Below are 12,885 nucleotides of genomic sequence, written 5' to 3' on the forward strand. Positions count from 1 at the left end.
GAACTTTGATTTTCATGGGTTGATAGTAAGTCTGCCTCTCGATAGTTATGAGTAATGTTGCTGAAGTGGGCAGATTCTGTATGGACTCTTTATTTCTTTGCATTATGTTCCTTTGTGCGGGGAGAAAGCAGTTCATTTAAGGGCTACAACAATGACGTTGGACACGGCTCCAGAAACTCGAAGATGTGGTGACAACGGCCCCTCTGGAACGAGGGAGCAAAAACCATGTCTGTAGCTGAACATGACTGAGGTGGATAACCACTAAACAGACCCAGCCTTCCGAACACTTAATTAGTGTAGAAACACAAAGGACAGACCCAAATGAGGTTTTTATTGAACAGTCTCTCTTGTGTTAAAGAAAATAATACAGATTCAGGGCTATAGTGTGTATATGTTGTGTTTGGAAATATCCTGATGCGTTTAATGCAAGTTCTGAAAATAGTGTATTCAAAGCATGGTATGCATCTTATCCATGATACACATTTGGATTAAGCATAATGAAAAAGACCTGCAACAGAAAGGAAACACTAATTTTAACAATAAATGAATGAGTAAAAACTGCCGATGGACTCAACTCAGTACGTGTCCTTTTCTACTAATCCTTGGTACTCAGTCTCCCTGCATTTGGTGTGCTTATGAGTGCTGGGGAGGGGGTGGAACACCTGGCCTTCCCTAGGGATGTGCCGAGGACCAGCGCCCGAGGCTGGAGATCTGGCCTAGGTTTGACTTCCCGCCAGATTTCCTTGCCCAGCTTGATTCTGTCATACTCTTTTTCTCTCTAGATTTCTACCTTTCTTCTAAAGGGCTCTGCAACACCTTTCTACAGAAGAAAGCAAAGCTCTTTCTACATATAAAATTTTATGACTAAAAAAAACCACCTTTAAAGTACAGAGATAGTATTTTTGTTAAAGGAACGTCTTGGTGGGCTGTGGGGAGACTCAGCAAAATGTTTGCATAAGTTAAAAAATGTTAGAACTGGTTTGAAAACTTGAAAGTCTAGATGTGTGTTGGAAGATTTTAAAAACTCAGGTTTGGGACTGGTAGCAAGGGCTTGGTCCTTGTAAGGATCTGGTATTGGGAACTTCATTAGGCTGGCTTCCTAGGAAGATTGTGGCAAAAAATACAGTAAATCCCCCCAAACCAGGGAAAAATTCTTTCTAGACTCAGTCACCCTTTGTATCAGGTGTAAGAACTGGCAACCTTACATTCAAATAAAGCAGCCATCATTTCCTTTGGGGTGTCGGGAACCAGTATCAGGAGGTGTGATAAATGGACTCAGACTTGCTCAGTGAAAGCCAGAAAGCCACCCTGCAACAGTGCTCCTCTTCCAGTCTATCAGCTCTGTTCTTACCAGCTGTTTTCCCCAAGAACTATTGATGACCGAAGAGACTCAACAAGGGACCTAAAGCTCCACTCAGTGAGAAAAGGTGAGAAAACAATGGCTTCCTGCAAGAGAAAGCCTGCCAGAGATGAGAATGAGGGCGTCTGCGCTGTGTGTGAGGGGCGTGTTTCCTGCTGTGCCCTGGGACCGGGGCGTGGCGTCACTTCCAGACGCAGTTGCCTCGTGTGGAGGCCAGGGTCTCTGTCCTGCACCCAGGTGGGTGCTCCACAGGGACACATTTCCGTTTGGTACAGCGTGGCTGACACTACCCACGTCTGTGCTCGAGCCGGGCTGGCTGAAGATGAGGGAGCCCGACTCAGCCTGTGCCTCTCAAGAAGTGTACAGAGAGGATGTCCCTGGTGTCCACAAGACTACTGGGCAAATGACACTGCAGAAATGAAAACTAGTGCACACGATTTACATTGCCTTAAACAAACAAGCAAACAAACAATCCAGCCACTGGTGACTCTGGAGTCTGGAGCACAGCCCTGGACACTCGGACCCTCGCTAACAAGGGTGAACGTTGCAGGCTCTGATCTCCTTCTTGTCTTTGCAGCTGGTGAACTGGGAGCTTTTGAACCTCTTCTTTACAGTCATGTAGCGTTCCTGAATCCCGCCTCCGCACAGTTTGGTGCATTCCGACCAGGCTGTCCACGGGCGCATCCTACAGCCTGAAGGCGTGAGAAGGTTAGGCCAGCAGAAACCAGGGATAGGACAGGGGTGCTGGACTCAAGTACTCACAACTGTTAAATCTGTGTGTCTGGGCTTGGCCACTGCTTTTGTGTGTAGTGTGTTGTTGAATGAATTAATGCTTAGAGTCCTGATTAACGACTGTTAGTTCATAGACTGCAAATACTTCGCAGCTCCTTCCCCCCAAGGGGCAGTCTGTTTCTCTACCTCTTGAATCTGGGCTTGATTATATGTATGGCTTGCTTTGGCCAATGGGACATGAGCAAACATGGCTTGAAAAAGCCGCTGGGGACCCTTCCACCACCACGTAAGAAAGCCTGACTAGACTGTTGGAAAGATCCTATGGAGGAGAGGCCCCAGCCACCCTAGCTGAGACCCCAGAAATACAGGTGAGACCGGCATAGACCTCCCGGCCCCAGCTGAGCCGGCCGCTGACAGTTACCGTGTAAATGAGCCTAAGCTGGACCCAGAAGACGCATCCAGCTGAGCCAGCCCAAGTCGACTGAGCCACAGAATCTTGTTAGTACACGACTGTTTTAAATAGCTACTGTTGTAGGACCCGTGAATGCAGCAACCACTCAAGTTGCAGTTAACCCCTTCATGTCTCAATGCTTTCCTCCCCAAATACTTAGCCACCCAAATACTAAGTAAACTCAAGTCTAATTTATATTTCTTACATAAGTGTGTCCTCCCCAAAGAAAACTTCCTGACCTCCAGATATTAGGTTAGATCTTTAAAAAAAAGAGGTTCCTTGGCACTCAGTATATGACTCCTTTGAAGAACCGGTTTATGGTCATTCACCACTACACCAAGTTTCATGGAGGCGACGACCATGGCATAGTGATGGCCTGGGACGTGGTTGGGCTTGAATGAATGTGGACTGGCCGACTGACTGCTGGGTACCAACAGAGAACATTCTGATAAGCGAACAGCTTCCTGTTTGAAAGACCGTGACCTGCCGGGTTGCGCCCTGTGCGCATTTCTCATCACCCTAGCTGGAATGCTTTCAGGAGAGAAGAAAAGGGGTGATCTGAGCTGTGCTTTAAAAGTCACAAACTCAACATACCCTTAACTTCCATGTTTATGTGGGCACCTCCGCTGCCCACTCTAGGGAATCTAAAGACCGTCCAGCCACTGGCCTGCACCCCAGACTGACCTTGGGTCTTCCCAACTCATTGTTTCACGGACTTGCTGGGGATTTGGCAGTTTGGGCTTGGAGCAGCTTATTCGGCAGCAAAGCTGCTCAGGCGGGGAGTTTTTTAAATCTTGAAACTCCCTCAAGTTGTGTTGGAGGAGAGGGGCACAGGATCTCTTTCCTGCACTACAAACTAGGTTTGATAACTTGCCTCTATGCCTCGTTTTGCCACCTCCAAACCACTCAATCTGTGAAATTCACTCTCGCTTAAAACCTTCACCTATAGAGCCAAGTCTCAAATCCTCAGCAGGCCACTAGACCTTCCCAGTCTGGTCCCCACCACTCCATCCCGGTGTCCTGCCAGTCCCCTTGTTCGCTGCTCCATCTGCACCCATTTCTTGCTTGAACACACCATGTTCTTTGGTATCTCTGTGCCTGTGCAACTGCTCATTCATAGGGAAGGGGTGCCCTTCTCCAACGGGCCAGCTCCTACCAGTTCTCCAAGACCCGCTCTAATTCCCCGCTTTGACGTCTCCCTGAACACCAGCCTCGCACTTGGGAGCAGTACCTGGGAAATGCTCCCCATCAGACTCTTCCCTCAGCTGCTCACTCCTCCGGCTCTCTCTGGCCTCTCTCCAGCGCAGCTTCTGGATGGATGGATTTCGGCATTTCCGGACACGGCACTTTTTTCGCTGCACAGTCTCTGGGCAGGGTGCGCCTCCAAACTGAGGCTCCATTTGGATCATCCGGGTTCGAATCACATGGCCTTTCCCACATGACTTGTTACATTCAGACCATTGGGACCACTCGGTGAGCTCACAGTCGATGGCTGGCAAGACACAGATGGGCATGAGTGTATCTCATGTCTGAAACGAGATACGGTCACTTATGCTCTCCTTTGAACATCTCAACACAAGCTTGTGAGAAGTGCAAAGCAGGTGCTGTTCTCATTTCACAGAAGAAATCAAGACTCCAAGAGGCAGATTGATTTCATCCAGCCCACGTGGTTGGTAGGCAGTAGAGGCAGGATTGGTGCCTAGGTTATAACCGACATTCTCTGGCCTCTCTGTGACTCAAGAAGGCTTTGGGGGGACTTTGCAGATGTGCTCAGAGCTTCTTGCCTTGCTTTCTGAGCTTCTGGACTAGATCTGAATCTGGGCAAGCAGCCTGAGTAATAAGGGAGAGGAAGCATGAAACGCTACTAGTGCATTTCAGAGGAAGCCAAAAAACAGATTATAGCCGAGGGTGTCTGATGCTCCAACATCTAAAAAAGAAGCTGTCTTGGGAGACTAGCCAGAAAAACGGGCTCTCTCTGCTTTGGAGATTAGTCTCCAGGTAATACATACAGCTGATCACAGAGATTTTGGAGGAGATGGGGGTGAGCAGTGAGCTTCTGAGAGCTTGGCTTGTTTTCCTGCTGGCTGGTCTTATCACAGCTGCAAGGGTACCAGAGTCACTGATTCAATGTCCACCCTCTGGTCATGGATAAATAATATGGTCAGAGGAAGGAGGAATAGAATTAAAAAGCTTGGAAAATCCACTGGTCAGACTGCCCCTAACTGGGGACAGTGGGGTGTGGGGGAGGGAAAGAACCAAGGTTTACAGAGTCTTGTGCTAAGTGTTTTTCATATAAGTTTCCCACTTAGACACCATAGCAACGTGCAGTTTGTGTGCTTTGTAGATGGTAGTGGGATCCTCTTTAGTAATGAGGAGATCGAGAGTTTAAATAACTTTGCTAACACAGAGGTCCAAATCCGTGCGCTTTCTCCCTCCCCAGCAAACGGTTGGGTTCTGTGACCTAGCAGTGTGATCCCGCGCTGGGCTGGGCCGGTTAACAGAGGACAGAGGGGTGGGCTTGCAAGAGCGCCAGGACTTACGGCATTCGGGCAGCATGCACTTTTCCACCTGCTCCAGCTCCTCGTTGCAGTCCCCGAGCTCGGCCAGAGACTTGAGCATCCGCTGGCGGGTCCGCATGCCCTTCCCACAGGTCACGCTGCAGTCGCTCCACTCAGACCACGGGGACAGCAAGCATGGGATGGTGTCTAGGCCGAGAGCCAGGGTTGCCACTGAGATTGGGCCCCTCTTTGCGTTGTTTGGTCTCTGTGTCCCCCTCCCCCTTTTCCCCACTCTGGCCCCAGAGTAAATTGAAATTGACCGATGGGTTCAGATAACTCAAGTGAACCCCATGGGGCAAGAAATGGCTCAGCAGACTACTGCTCTTGTCACTCTCCTGCAGCTCCCCCGGCCCTGCTGGAGGCTGACATGACACCCGATGATATCGAATACACAGGTGATATGAATACACAAGTCTCCGCTAGAAACACCGCTGAGGGTATGAGCAGGGGCTCACCGAAGACGGAAACATCTCACGCACGCCAGGAGCCGTACACTAAAAGATGGGCTCTGCACTGCACTTTCGGACACTGGTGCTGAAACCCCTAGAATGTGCATGGACCGTGAGCATGTGTACATATGTGTGCTGATATGTGGGCCTGTGTGCATCTTTGCATAGAGCAGGGGCTGTCATGCTTTATGGGCCAGGCAAATCCAACGTGAAAGAGCGGGGAGGCCTAGGATGACCTGGAGAATGTTCATCCCGCCTACATGAACTGTTACCCTCGCAAAGAGACTGGGCCTCTAGACACAGCTGCAGGTGACACCAACTTGCCATCCCAGCATTGCTCAGAATGTCCCTCCAAGGAGGCCACTCTCTCTGGGTCTGGTTGATGTCTGCACAGCTATGGCCCTTATCTTGATCCTAGCAGTGCCCAGCAAGGGCGGTGGACCACATTTTTCCCTGCACCTGCCCAACCTCCGACCTTGTTGGAGGTGGTAGCAGGGGGTGCTGCGGTCCTGCATACTGTCCCTGCCCCCGTCCCTCGCCACCTCCCGTGCCCACTCACGGCACTCAGGCATCATGCACTTCTCCGCCTGGGAAGTCTCTGCCTTGCACATGGAGCCGTCCGCTGGGCTCATCTTGACCATGCGGTGCCGCTTCTTCATGCCCATCCCGCAGGTGGCGCTGCACTCGTCCCACTCACCCCACTCCGTCACCAGGCAGCTGCTGGAAGCTGGGGAGTCCGGAGGCCTTGGAGTCGCGTCTTCCGCTTTGGGAGCCGGGTGCCTGCCCTGCGCCGACCCTCCCCTGCCCCGTGCCCCCACTCACAGCACTCCTCATTGACGGTGCACTTCTCCGTCTCTTCAGTGGGCAGCGTGCACACGGAGCCGTCCTCCGGGAACTGCTTCACGTACCTCTCCCGGGACCGCATGCCCAAGCCGCAGGAGATGCTGCAGGGCGACCAGGTGATCCACTCGGACATGGTGCAGGTGGAACCATCTGCAACAAACGGAGCGGACTCTGCTGCCCTAGCGCCGCGGGCCAGGGGGCGCGCCACACAGGGCCCTGGGGACCCAACTCTAAGGCACAGGTGGCAAACACAAGGCCAGGACCGAATCCAGCCTTCCCACCTTGTTTCTACCCAGAGGCAGCAGCCCTGAGCTCTCCCTTAACAGTTAAGGAGTAGTTACACTTATACAGTCCTAAAATTACATTCGGCCCTTTGAAGGCAACCGCCAGGCTGATGTGGCCCCTGGTGAAAATGAGTTTGACACCCCGTCTTTAAGGGCAGGAATCACGAAGGAACCAGCTGGCTTTCAAGGAGAGTTAGGCCGTTGAGGATATGAGGGAATATAAAAGGTATACATTTTTTTAAACCAGAAATTTCTCTAAGAAGAAACAAAATGCTTTTTTCTAGGCACATGGGACAGCAAGGGTTACTCCTTATCTTACAGTAATACATATGAAAGAGACTTGGATGGATAGAAGGATGTTTTATATGTAATACGTGTGTGACAGATATAAATTTAATGTACATATAATTTAAGATAGTCATAGTCCACTTGTATGGTCTAGGATGTATTATACATTTAAGACCATTTAATAAAATTCAAAATTCACTTCCTCAGTCACCAACCACATTTAAGTGCTGACCAGGCAGGCGTGCCCAGTGGCTACCATAGTGGACAGTGCAGATACAGAACATTTCCATTGCGACAAAGTTCCACTGGGCAGTACTGGAAAGCCATTACATAGGTCGTGTTCTGAGACGCTGTGGGAGCTCTTTGCTCGGAGGAAACTGAGACTTCGGTTATTGTCTAAAGCCGCCAGTTCCCAGTGTAGAAAAGTAGACGAGAGAATTTTGTTCCTAAGGGTAGAGAATGTCACTGGCCTTGGGACGTAGAGACCTGAGGGCTGATTTGTACCCAAAGATCAGGTTATACTAAGTGGCCACAGGCATCTCAGTGCCTCAGTTGAGGCTGGTAACAAAGAAGAGAGGATGCCAACTGCTAATGGGAGCAAACGGTGGGGTGGCGAGTGAGGGAGAGAACGTCTGCGTGTGCCAGGCGAGGGAGACGTAGAGGAAGAGTGAGGAAGGCAATATAGCCAGACTTCTGTGTTGATATCTCGGACTACACACGGCTTTGCTCCCATGGGGGGGGTGTTAGCAAAGGCCATGGGCATGTAGGAGACACTCAGGACCGGGTGAAAAAGATAACGGAACCTCTCAGCAGGGCCTGGGGGGCCTGTTTCCAGGGTGGCGGTGGTGTGCTGCTCCCGCAGGAAACACAGGAGAGAGTGTGTGCGTGTGCTTCCTTAGTTCTTAAACAAGAAGAGGAAAGTGAAGTGATTCATCTACCAGCCATCCATTTATTCATGTCGACAAAAACACCGAGAGCTTAGTGGTATGCTCTGAGGTTAAAAGGTGTGAGAGATGTGGATCTTCTGTTACGAGAGAGAGAGAGAGAGAGAGAGAGAGAGAGAGAGAGAGAGAGAGAAAGAAACTGGCAGTAATTCCAGGCCTTGAAAATATGACAATGGACGTGATACCAGGGCATTGAAGAGGGAAAAAGTCACCCCTTCTGGGAGTTCTGGGGAAGATTTCCCACAAGAGGGCACATCTCAGCGAACTCCGTTGGGTAAGGGATATTTGCATTTGAGGTGAAGGGAACATGTTGTGCAAACACCCCTTTGTGGAGTGTGTGCGCGTGGCACTGGGAGATGAAGCTGGAAAACACGCCTGTGCGTGTGCACAGACTGTCACCTGCGCACGTGTGGAGCCTGCACATTGTTATCTAACCTGTGGGCAGTGCAGCTGCCCAAAGCTGCTGGTGCAGTGAGAAATCAAAGCCGGAACCCACATGTTAGAGCCAGAGACAAGGCCAACTAATGGTACGTGCCCAACCAAGTAAGATAATTGTGTTCCGGTGTGATATGGTTGGAGGTACAGGGCTTGGTAAGCCCCAATTCAGGCTTGTCAAGACATCACCCTGAGCGGGAAGAATACCTTCACCCCAACCCGAGGGATCTTCTGAGAGGAAGAGATTGGAGTCAACAGGCTCTGTTCTTGAAGTATCCCCCAAACAGATGTCCTCAGGTGCCTTTACTGACAATGTGTGTTTCAGTGTTGCAGTATAATGTTAATTGCATCAGAGGAGCGTCAAAGTGCTCATTTTCACCAGGCCTCCACCTGGGTTCTCTGCAGAGCTATTTTTGCCAGTAAATTAAGCTGAGGAGTTTGCACATGGGCAATAAGGAGCCACAGATTTTTCATTTAGGGAGTGGCATGATCAGATCTTTGTTTGCAAAGGATCCTTCTACTGGCTCCCTGGGAGTGGAGAGAGATGACAAGGTCTGGGATAAAGGCCTGGCTAAGATAATCAGGGAAACATTTTTAGACATGGTTGCCACAGTAAAATGTACACTCAAGCTGTCATATAATTAACTTCTGAATGTCCAAAGGGGTCTTTGTTTCCTTCCTATTCTAAATGCTCCCCAAATAACCAAGTGCAGAAGGGAACCTGGTATGGACACAAGAGAACTTTATTTGTCGTTGAGTGGGGTAGCTCCTGGGGAGTATGTACCTTAGGTACAAAAGGCAGACATATTTGCAGAAATAGAAAACTCTATTCTAAAATTCATAGGAAATCTCAAGGGCCCCTGAATAACCAAAACAATCTTAAAAAAGAAGAACAAAGTTCCCAAAGCAGGAAGACTCACACTTTCTTATTCCAAAACTTACTACAAAACTACAGTAAGCAAAACAATGTGGTACTGGCTGATAGACCAATGGAATCGAATGGAGAGCTTAGAAATAACCCCTTGCAGATGTAGTCAAATGATTTTTACAAGGGTGCCAAGACCATTCAATAGAGAGAGGACAGTCCTTTCAATAAATGGTGATGAGAAATTTGGATGTTCATATGCTAAAGAATTAAGTTGGGCCCTTATTAATACCATAGAAAAAATTAACTGAAAATGGATCAAAAACCTACACATAAGAGCTAAAACCATAAACTCTTAGAAGAAAACATAGAGCCAAAACTTCATGACATTGAATTTGGCAATGATTTCTTGGCTAGGACCACAAAGGCCCAGGCAATCACAGAAAAAGAAGACAAATTTGACTTCATGAAAAGTAAACTTTTGTGTATCAAAGAACAATATCACCAGTGAAAAGGCAATTTATGGAGTAAGGAAAAAATATTTGCAAATCATATCTGCTAAGAGATTTATATCTAGAACACACAGAGAACTCCTAAAAGCCAACAATAAGAGACTAAACAACCTGATTCAAAAATGGATGAAGGACTCGAATATACATTTCTCTAAATAAGATATATGAATGGCTATTAGCGCATGAAAAAATGCTGAACATCACTAATCATTAGGGAGATGCTACCAAACCACAGAGAATACCTCACACCCATTGGGATGACTACTATCAACTAAAAACAGAAAATACAAGTGTTGGTGAGGATGCAGAGAAGTTGGAGCCCTGTGCACTGCTGGTGGGAACGTAAAATGGTGCAGCCCTGTGGAAAACAGTATGGAGGTTCCTCAGAAAAATGAAAATTAGAATTACCGTATGACCCAGCAATTCCACTTCTGGATATATGTCCAAATGTATTGAAATCAGAGTCTCAAAGGTACTTGTACACCAATGTTCACAGTATCATTATTCATAGTAGTTAAAATGAAGCAACCTGTGTCCGTTGACAGATAACTGAATTTAGAAAGGTAATATAGATGCGTGATGGAATATCATTCAGCCCTTAAAAAGGAGGTGAGTCCTGACAAATGCTACAACTCGGATGAACCTGGCATACATTAGGCTGAGTGAAATAAGTTAGTAACCGAAAGGCAAACATGAAATGATTACACTTACACGTGGCCCCTAGAGTAGCCAGATTCATAGAGGCAGGAAGTGGAGTGGAGGCTGCAAGGGGCTGAGGGAAGCGGGAATGGGAGTCATTATTTAACAGGTGCAGAGTTTCAGTTTTGCAAGATTAAAAATAGAGAGTTGTGGAGATGGGCAGTGGGGATGGTTACACAACCAGTAAGTGTACTTAATACCTCTGAACTGTACACTTAAAGATGGTTATGCTGGCAAATTTGATGTTAGGTACCACAGGAAAAAAAAAAAAAAAGGAAAAAAAGCGGGCACAGCCCTGACTGGTGTGGCTCAGTTGGTTGGGCTTCCTTCCGCAAAGCAAAAGGTCACCAGTTCAATTCCTGGTCAGGGCACACGCCTGGGTTGCAGATTCGGCCTCCTGGAGGGGTGCACATGATCAGATGTTTCTCACATCAATGTGTGTCTCCCTCCTTCCCCTCCTCTCTCTAGAAATAAATAAATAAAATATTAAAAAAAAAAAAGGCAGACACAGCCCAATGTGTTTTAGAGCTCTTATTACCACGCGGGAGCCACCTGAACTGGGATAAGGAAGGACTGTCCCCTGTGGAGGGGTAAAGACCCTCACCCCCACCACAGGCCTCAGTCAGATGGCCCCCAGCCCCAAGGAAGAGAGAGCACCCTCGACATTGCCAGGCCTGCCACAGCCTCCCCCGGCCCGTCTACGTCGGGCCTCACGGCCCTTGGAAGTGTCCGACCACGAGCACAATAGTCAACAGTAAACTGCTGTGGAAGAGTGGCTGGGGGGGGGGTGTTCTGCCTGCCCCCCGGGAAGAACCAGGGGTGAGTGACCTGCAGTGGAGTAAGCCTCCTCCAACCAGCCTCCGCTGGGAGGTGTTTTTCTTCCTGCCATAAACCAGCTCAGTCTGTACATCCCTTCCCGTCGCCTCGCTGCACCTCTGACACAGTGAAGATCACGGAGCACAGAGTATACAGAGATCTGTCCAGACGGAGCGGGAGCCGTACCCTGGAAAGCAGGCAGCTGACCTTTGCACAGCAGCAATCATGTGTCAGCTGGGAGCTTTGGCCATCAGGACATAGGTGGTGCAAGCTCAGAGGTCGAGCCTGACCTTTAAGCAATGCCAGAGGGAGAGAGACAGGCTGAGAATTCCTGCAATCAGCCCCCAGGTCCTGAGCACAAGGAAGTGACTCAGGCTGAGGCAGGACGTGAAGAGGGTCTGTCAGCGACACAGAATCAGGGCAATGGATCTAGATTCAAACTTGCCCAACCGGTTCATCTGCTTCTTCTTCTTCTTCTTTTTCTTTTTTTTTAAATTTTACTTATTTTTAGAAAGAGGGGAAGGGAGGGAGAAAAGGGAAGGGTGGGAGAAAGAGAGGGAGAAAAACATCAATGTGAGAGAGAAACATTGATCGGTTGCCGTGACCAGGGACCGAACCTGCAACCCAGGCACATGCCTTGACAGGGAATTGAACTGATGACCTTTAGCTTTGGGGAACATTGCCCAACCAACTGAGCTACAATGGTCAGGGCTCATCTGCTTCTAAAGAGAGGATGGAGTTAAGGCCCAGAAGCAGGCTACTTGCTATTTGTAATTTGTCATGAGACGTTTGCTGGCTCTTCAGTAACCTGTGTATATTTACTTCCATGGCTGGGGAAGGAGGTGGGTGGCCAGTCAGTCTCAAGAATTCTTTTGAAGTCATAAGACATGTCCTGTGCTCCGAGTCCTGGAGACACTGCTGGAGATGAGGGACTGCCCTAGGTGGGCCCCACCGACAACCACAGTGAGGGTCCTGGTGCCCCACCAGGGACACAGCCTGACCAGGTGTGCGGGGCTGGTATCACCAGGCAGACGTGTCCCCTCCTGAGCTTCTGCCAACCACTTGCTGGCCTGGGGTATCTCCTCACCTTCATCGCTGCAGCCAGGGCCCATGCAGGGCTGGAAGTCCTGGGTGTCGGGGCAGGGGACACTGAGGTCCAGCTGCGCCTTCAGCATGCGCTGCCGCATCCTCTTCCCCTTGTCGCAGGTGGAGGAGCTGCAGGCGGACCATGGCGACCAGTTGGAGTAGATGCAGGTTTCAGGGGTGTCATCTGGGAAGAGTACGTGACAGGTTTTCCCTGGGAGCCTGTGGCCACTGGGACTGACCGTCTCCTCAGACAAGCTCTTTTAGGGACAAGAAAATCCCTGCTGCCTGACCAGCTTCTGTGAGCCTGACGCTCTGGGTGGAAGTCAGTCACCTCTCTTTAAAAATTGTACGTTAGCTTCCACTAATAAATATCTAAATAATCTAATAAGAAGGAAAGATTCTCTTCCTATCCCTTCCCCTCGACACATGAACATCTTTCCCTCACCGTGGCAGACATGGCTCCCACATGGGTGAGGGCACACACCCGCCACTCTGGGGGGGCACGGGGGTTTTGTGTTGCTGCCTCATCTTCCTGGTGATCGCGACACGTACACGGGGGTCAT

The 12,885-nt window shown here is 49.3% G+C and overlaps 1 protein-coding gene across 1 annotated transcript in view; it reads right to left on the minus strand.

Annotated features, from left to right (window-relative positions):
- Positions 1-310: 310 nt before the first annotated feature.
- SPON1 (spondin 1) overlaps positions 311-12,885 on the minus strand; it is a 259,314-nt gene continuing 246,739 nt past the window's right edge. Inside the window, exons 11-16 of the mRNA XM_024558840.4 lie at positions 12,324-12,506; positions 6,373-6,543; positions 6,110-6,277; positions 5,084-5,248; positions 3,775-4,035; positions 311-2,052 (exon numbers count right to left, since the gene is read on the minus strand). Coding sequence (XP_024414608.1) covers positions 1,889-2,052; positions 3,775-4,035; positions 5,084-5,248; positions 6,110-6,277; positions 6,373-6,543; positions 12,324-12,506 — 1,112 coding nt within the window. The 3' untranslated portion in view covers positions 311-1,888. The remainder of the gene's footprint in view (positions 2,053-3,774; positions 4,036-5,083; positions 5,249-6,109; positions 6,278-6,372; positions 6,544-12,323; positions 12,507-12,885) is intronic.

This window comes from Desmodus rotundus, chromosome 5 (assembly GCF_022682495.2).
Source record: "Desmodus rotundus isolate HL8 chromosome 5, HLdesRot8A.1, whole genome shotgun sequence".
Taxonomy (NCBI): Eukaryota; Metazoa; Chordata; class Mammalia; order Chiroptera; family Phyllostomidae; genus Desmodus; species Desmodus rotundus.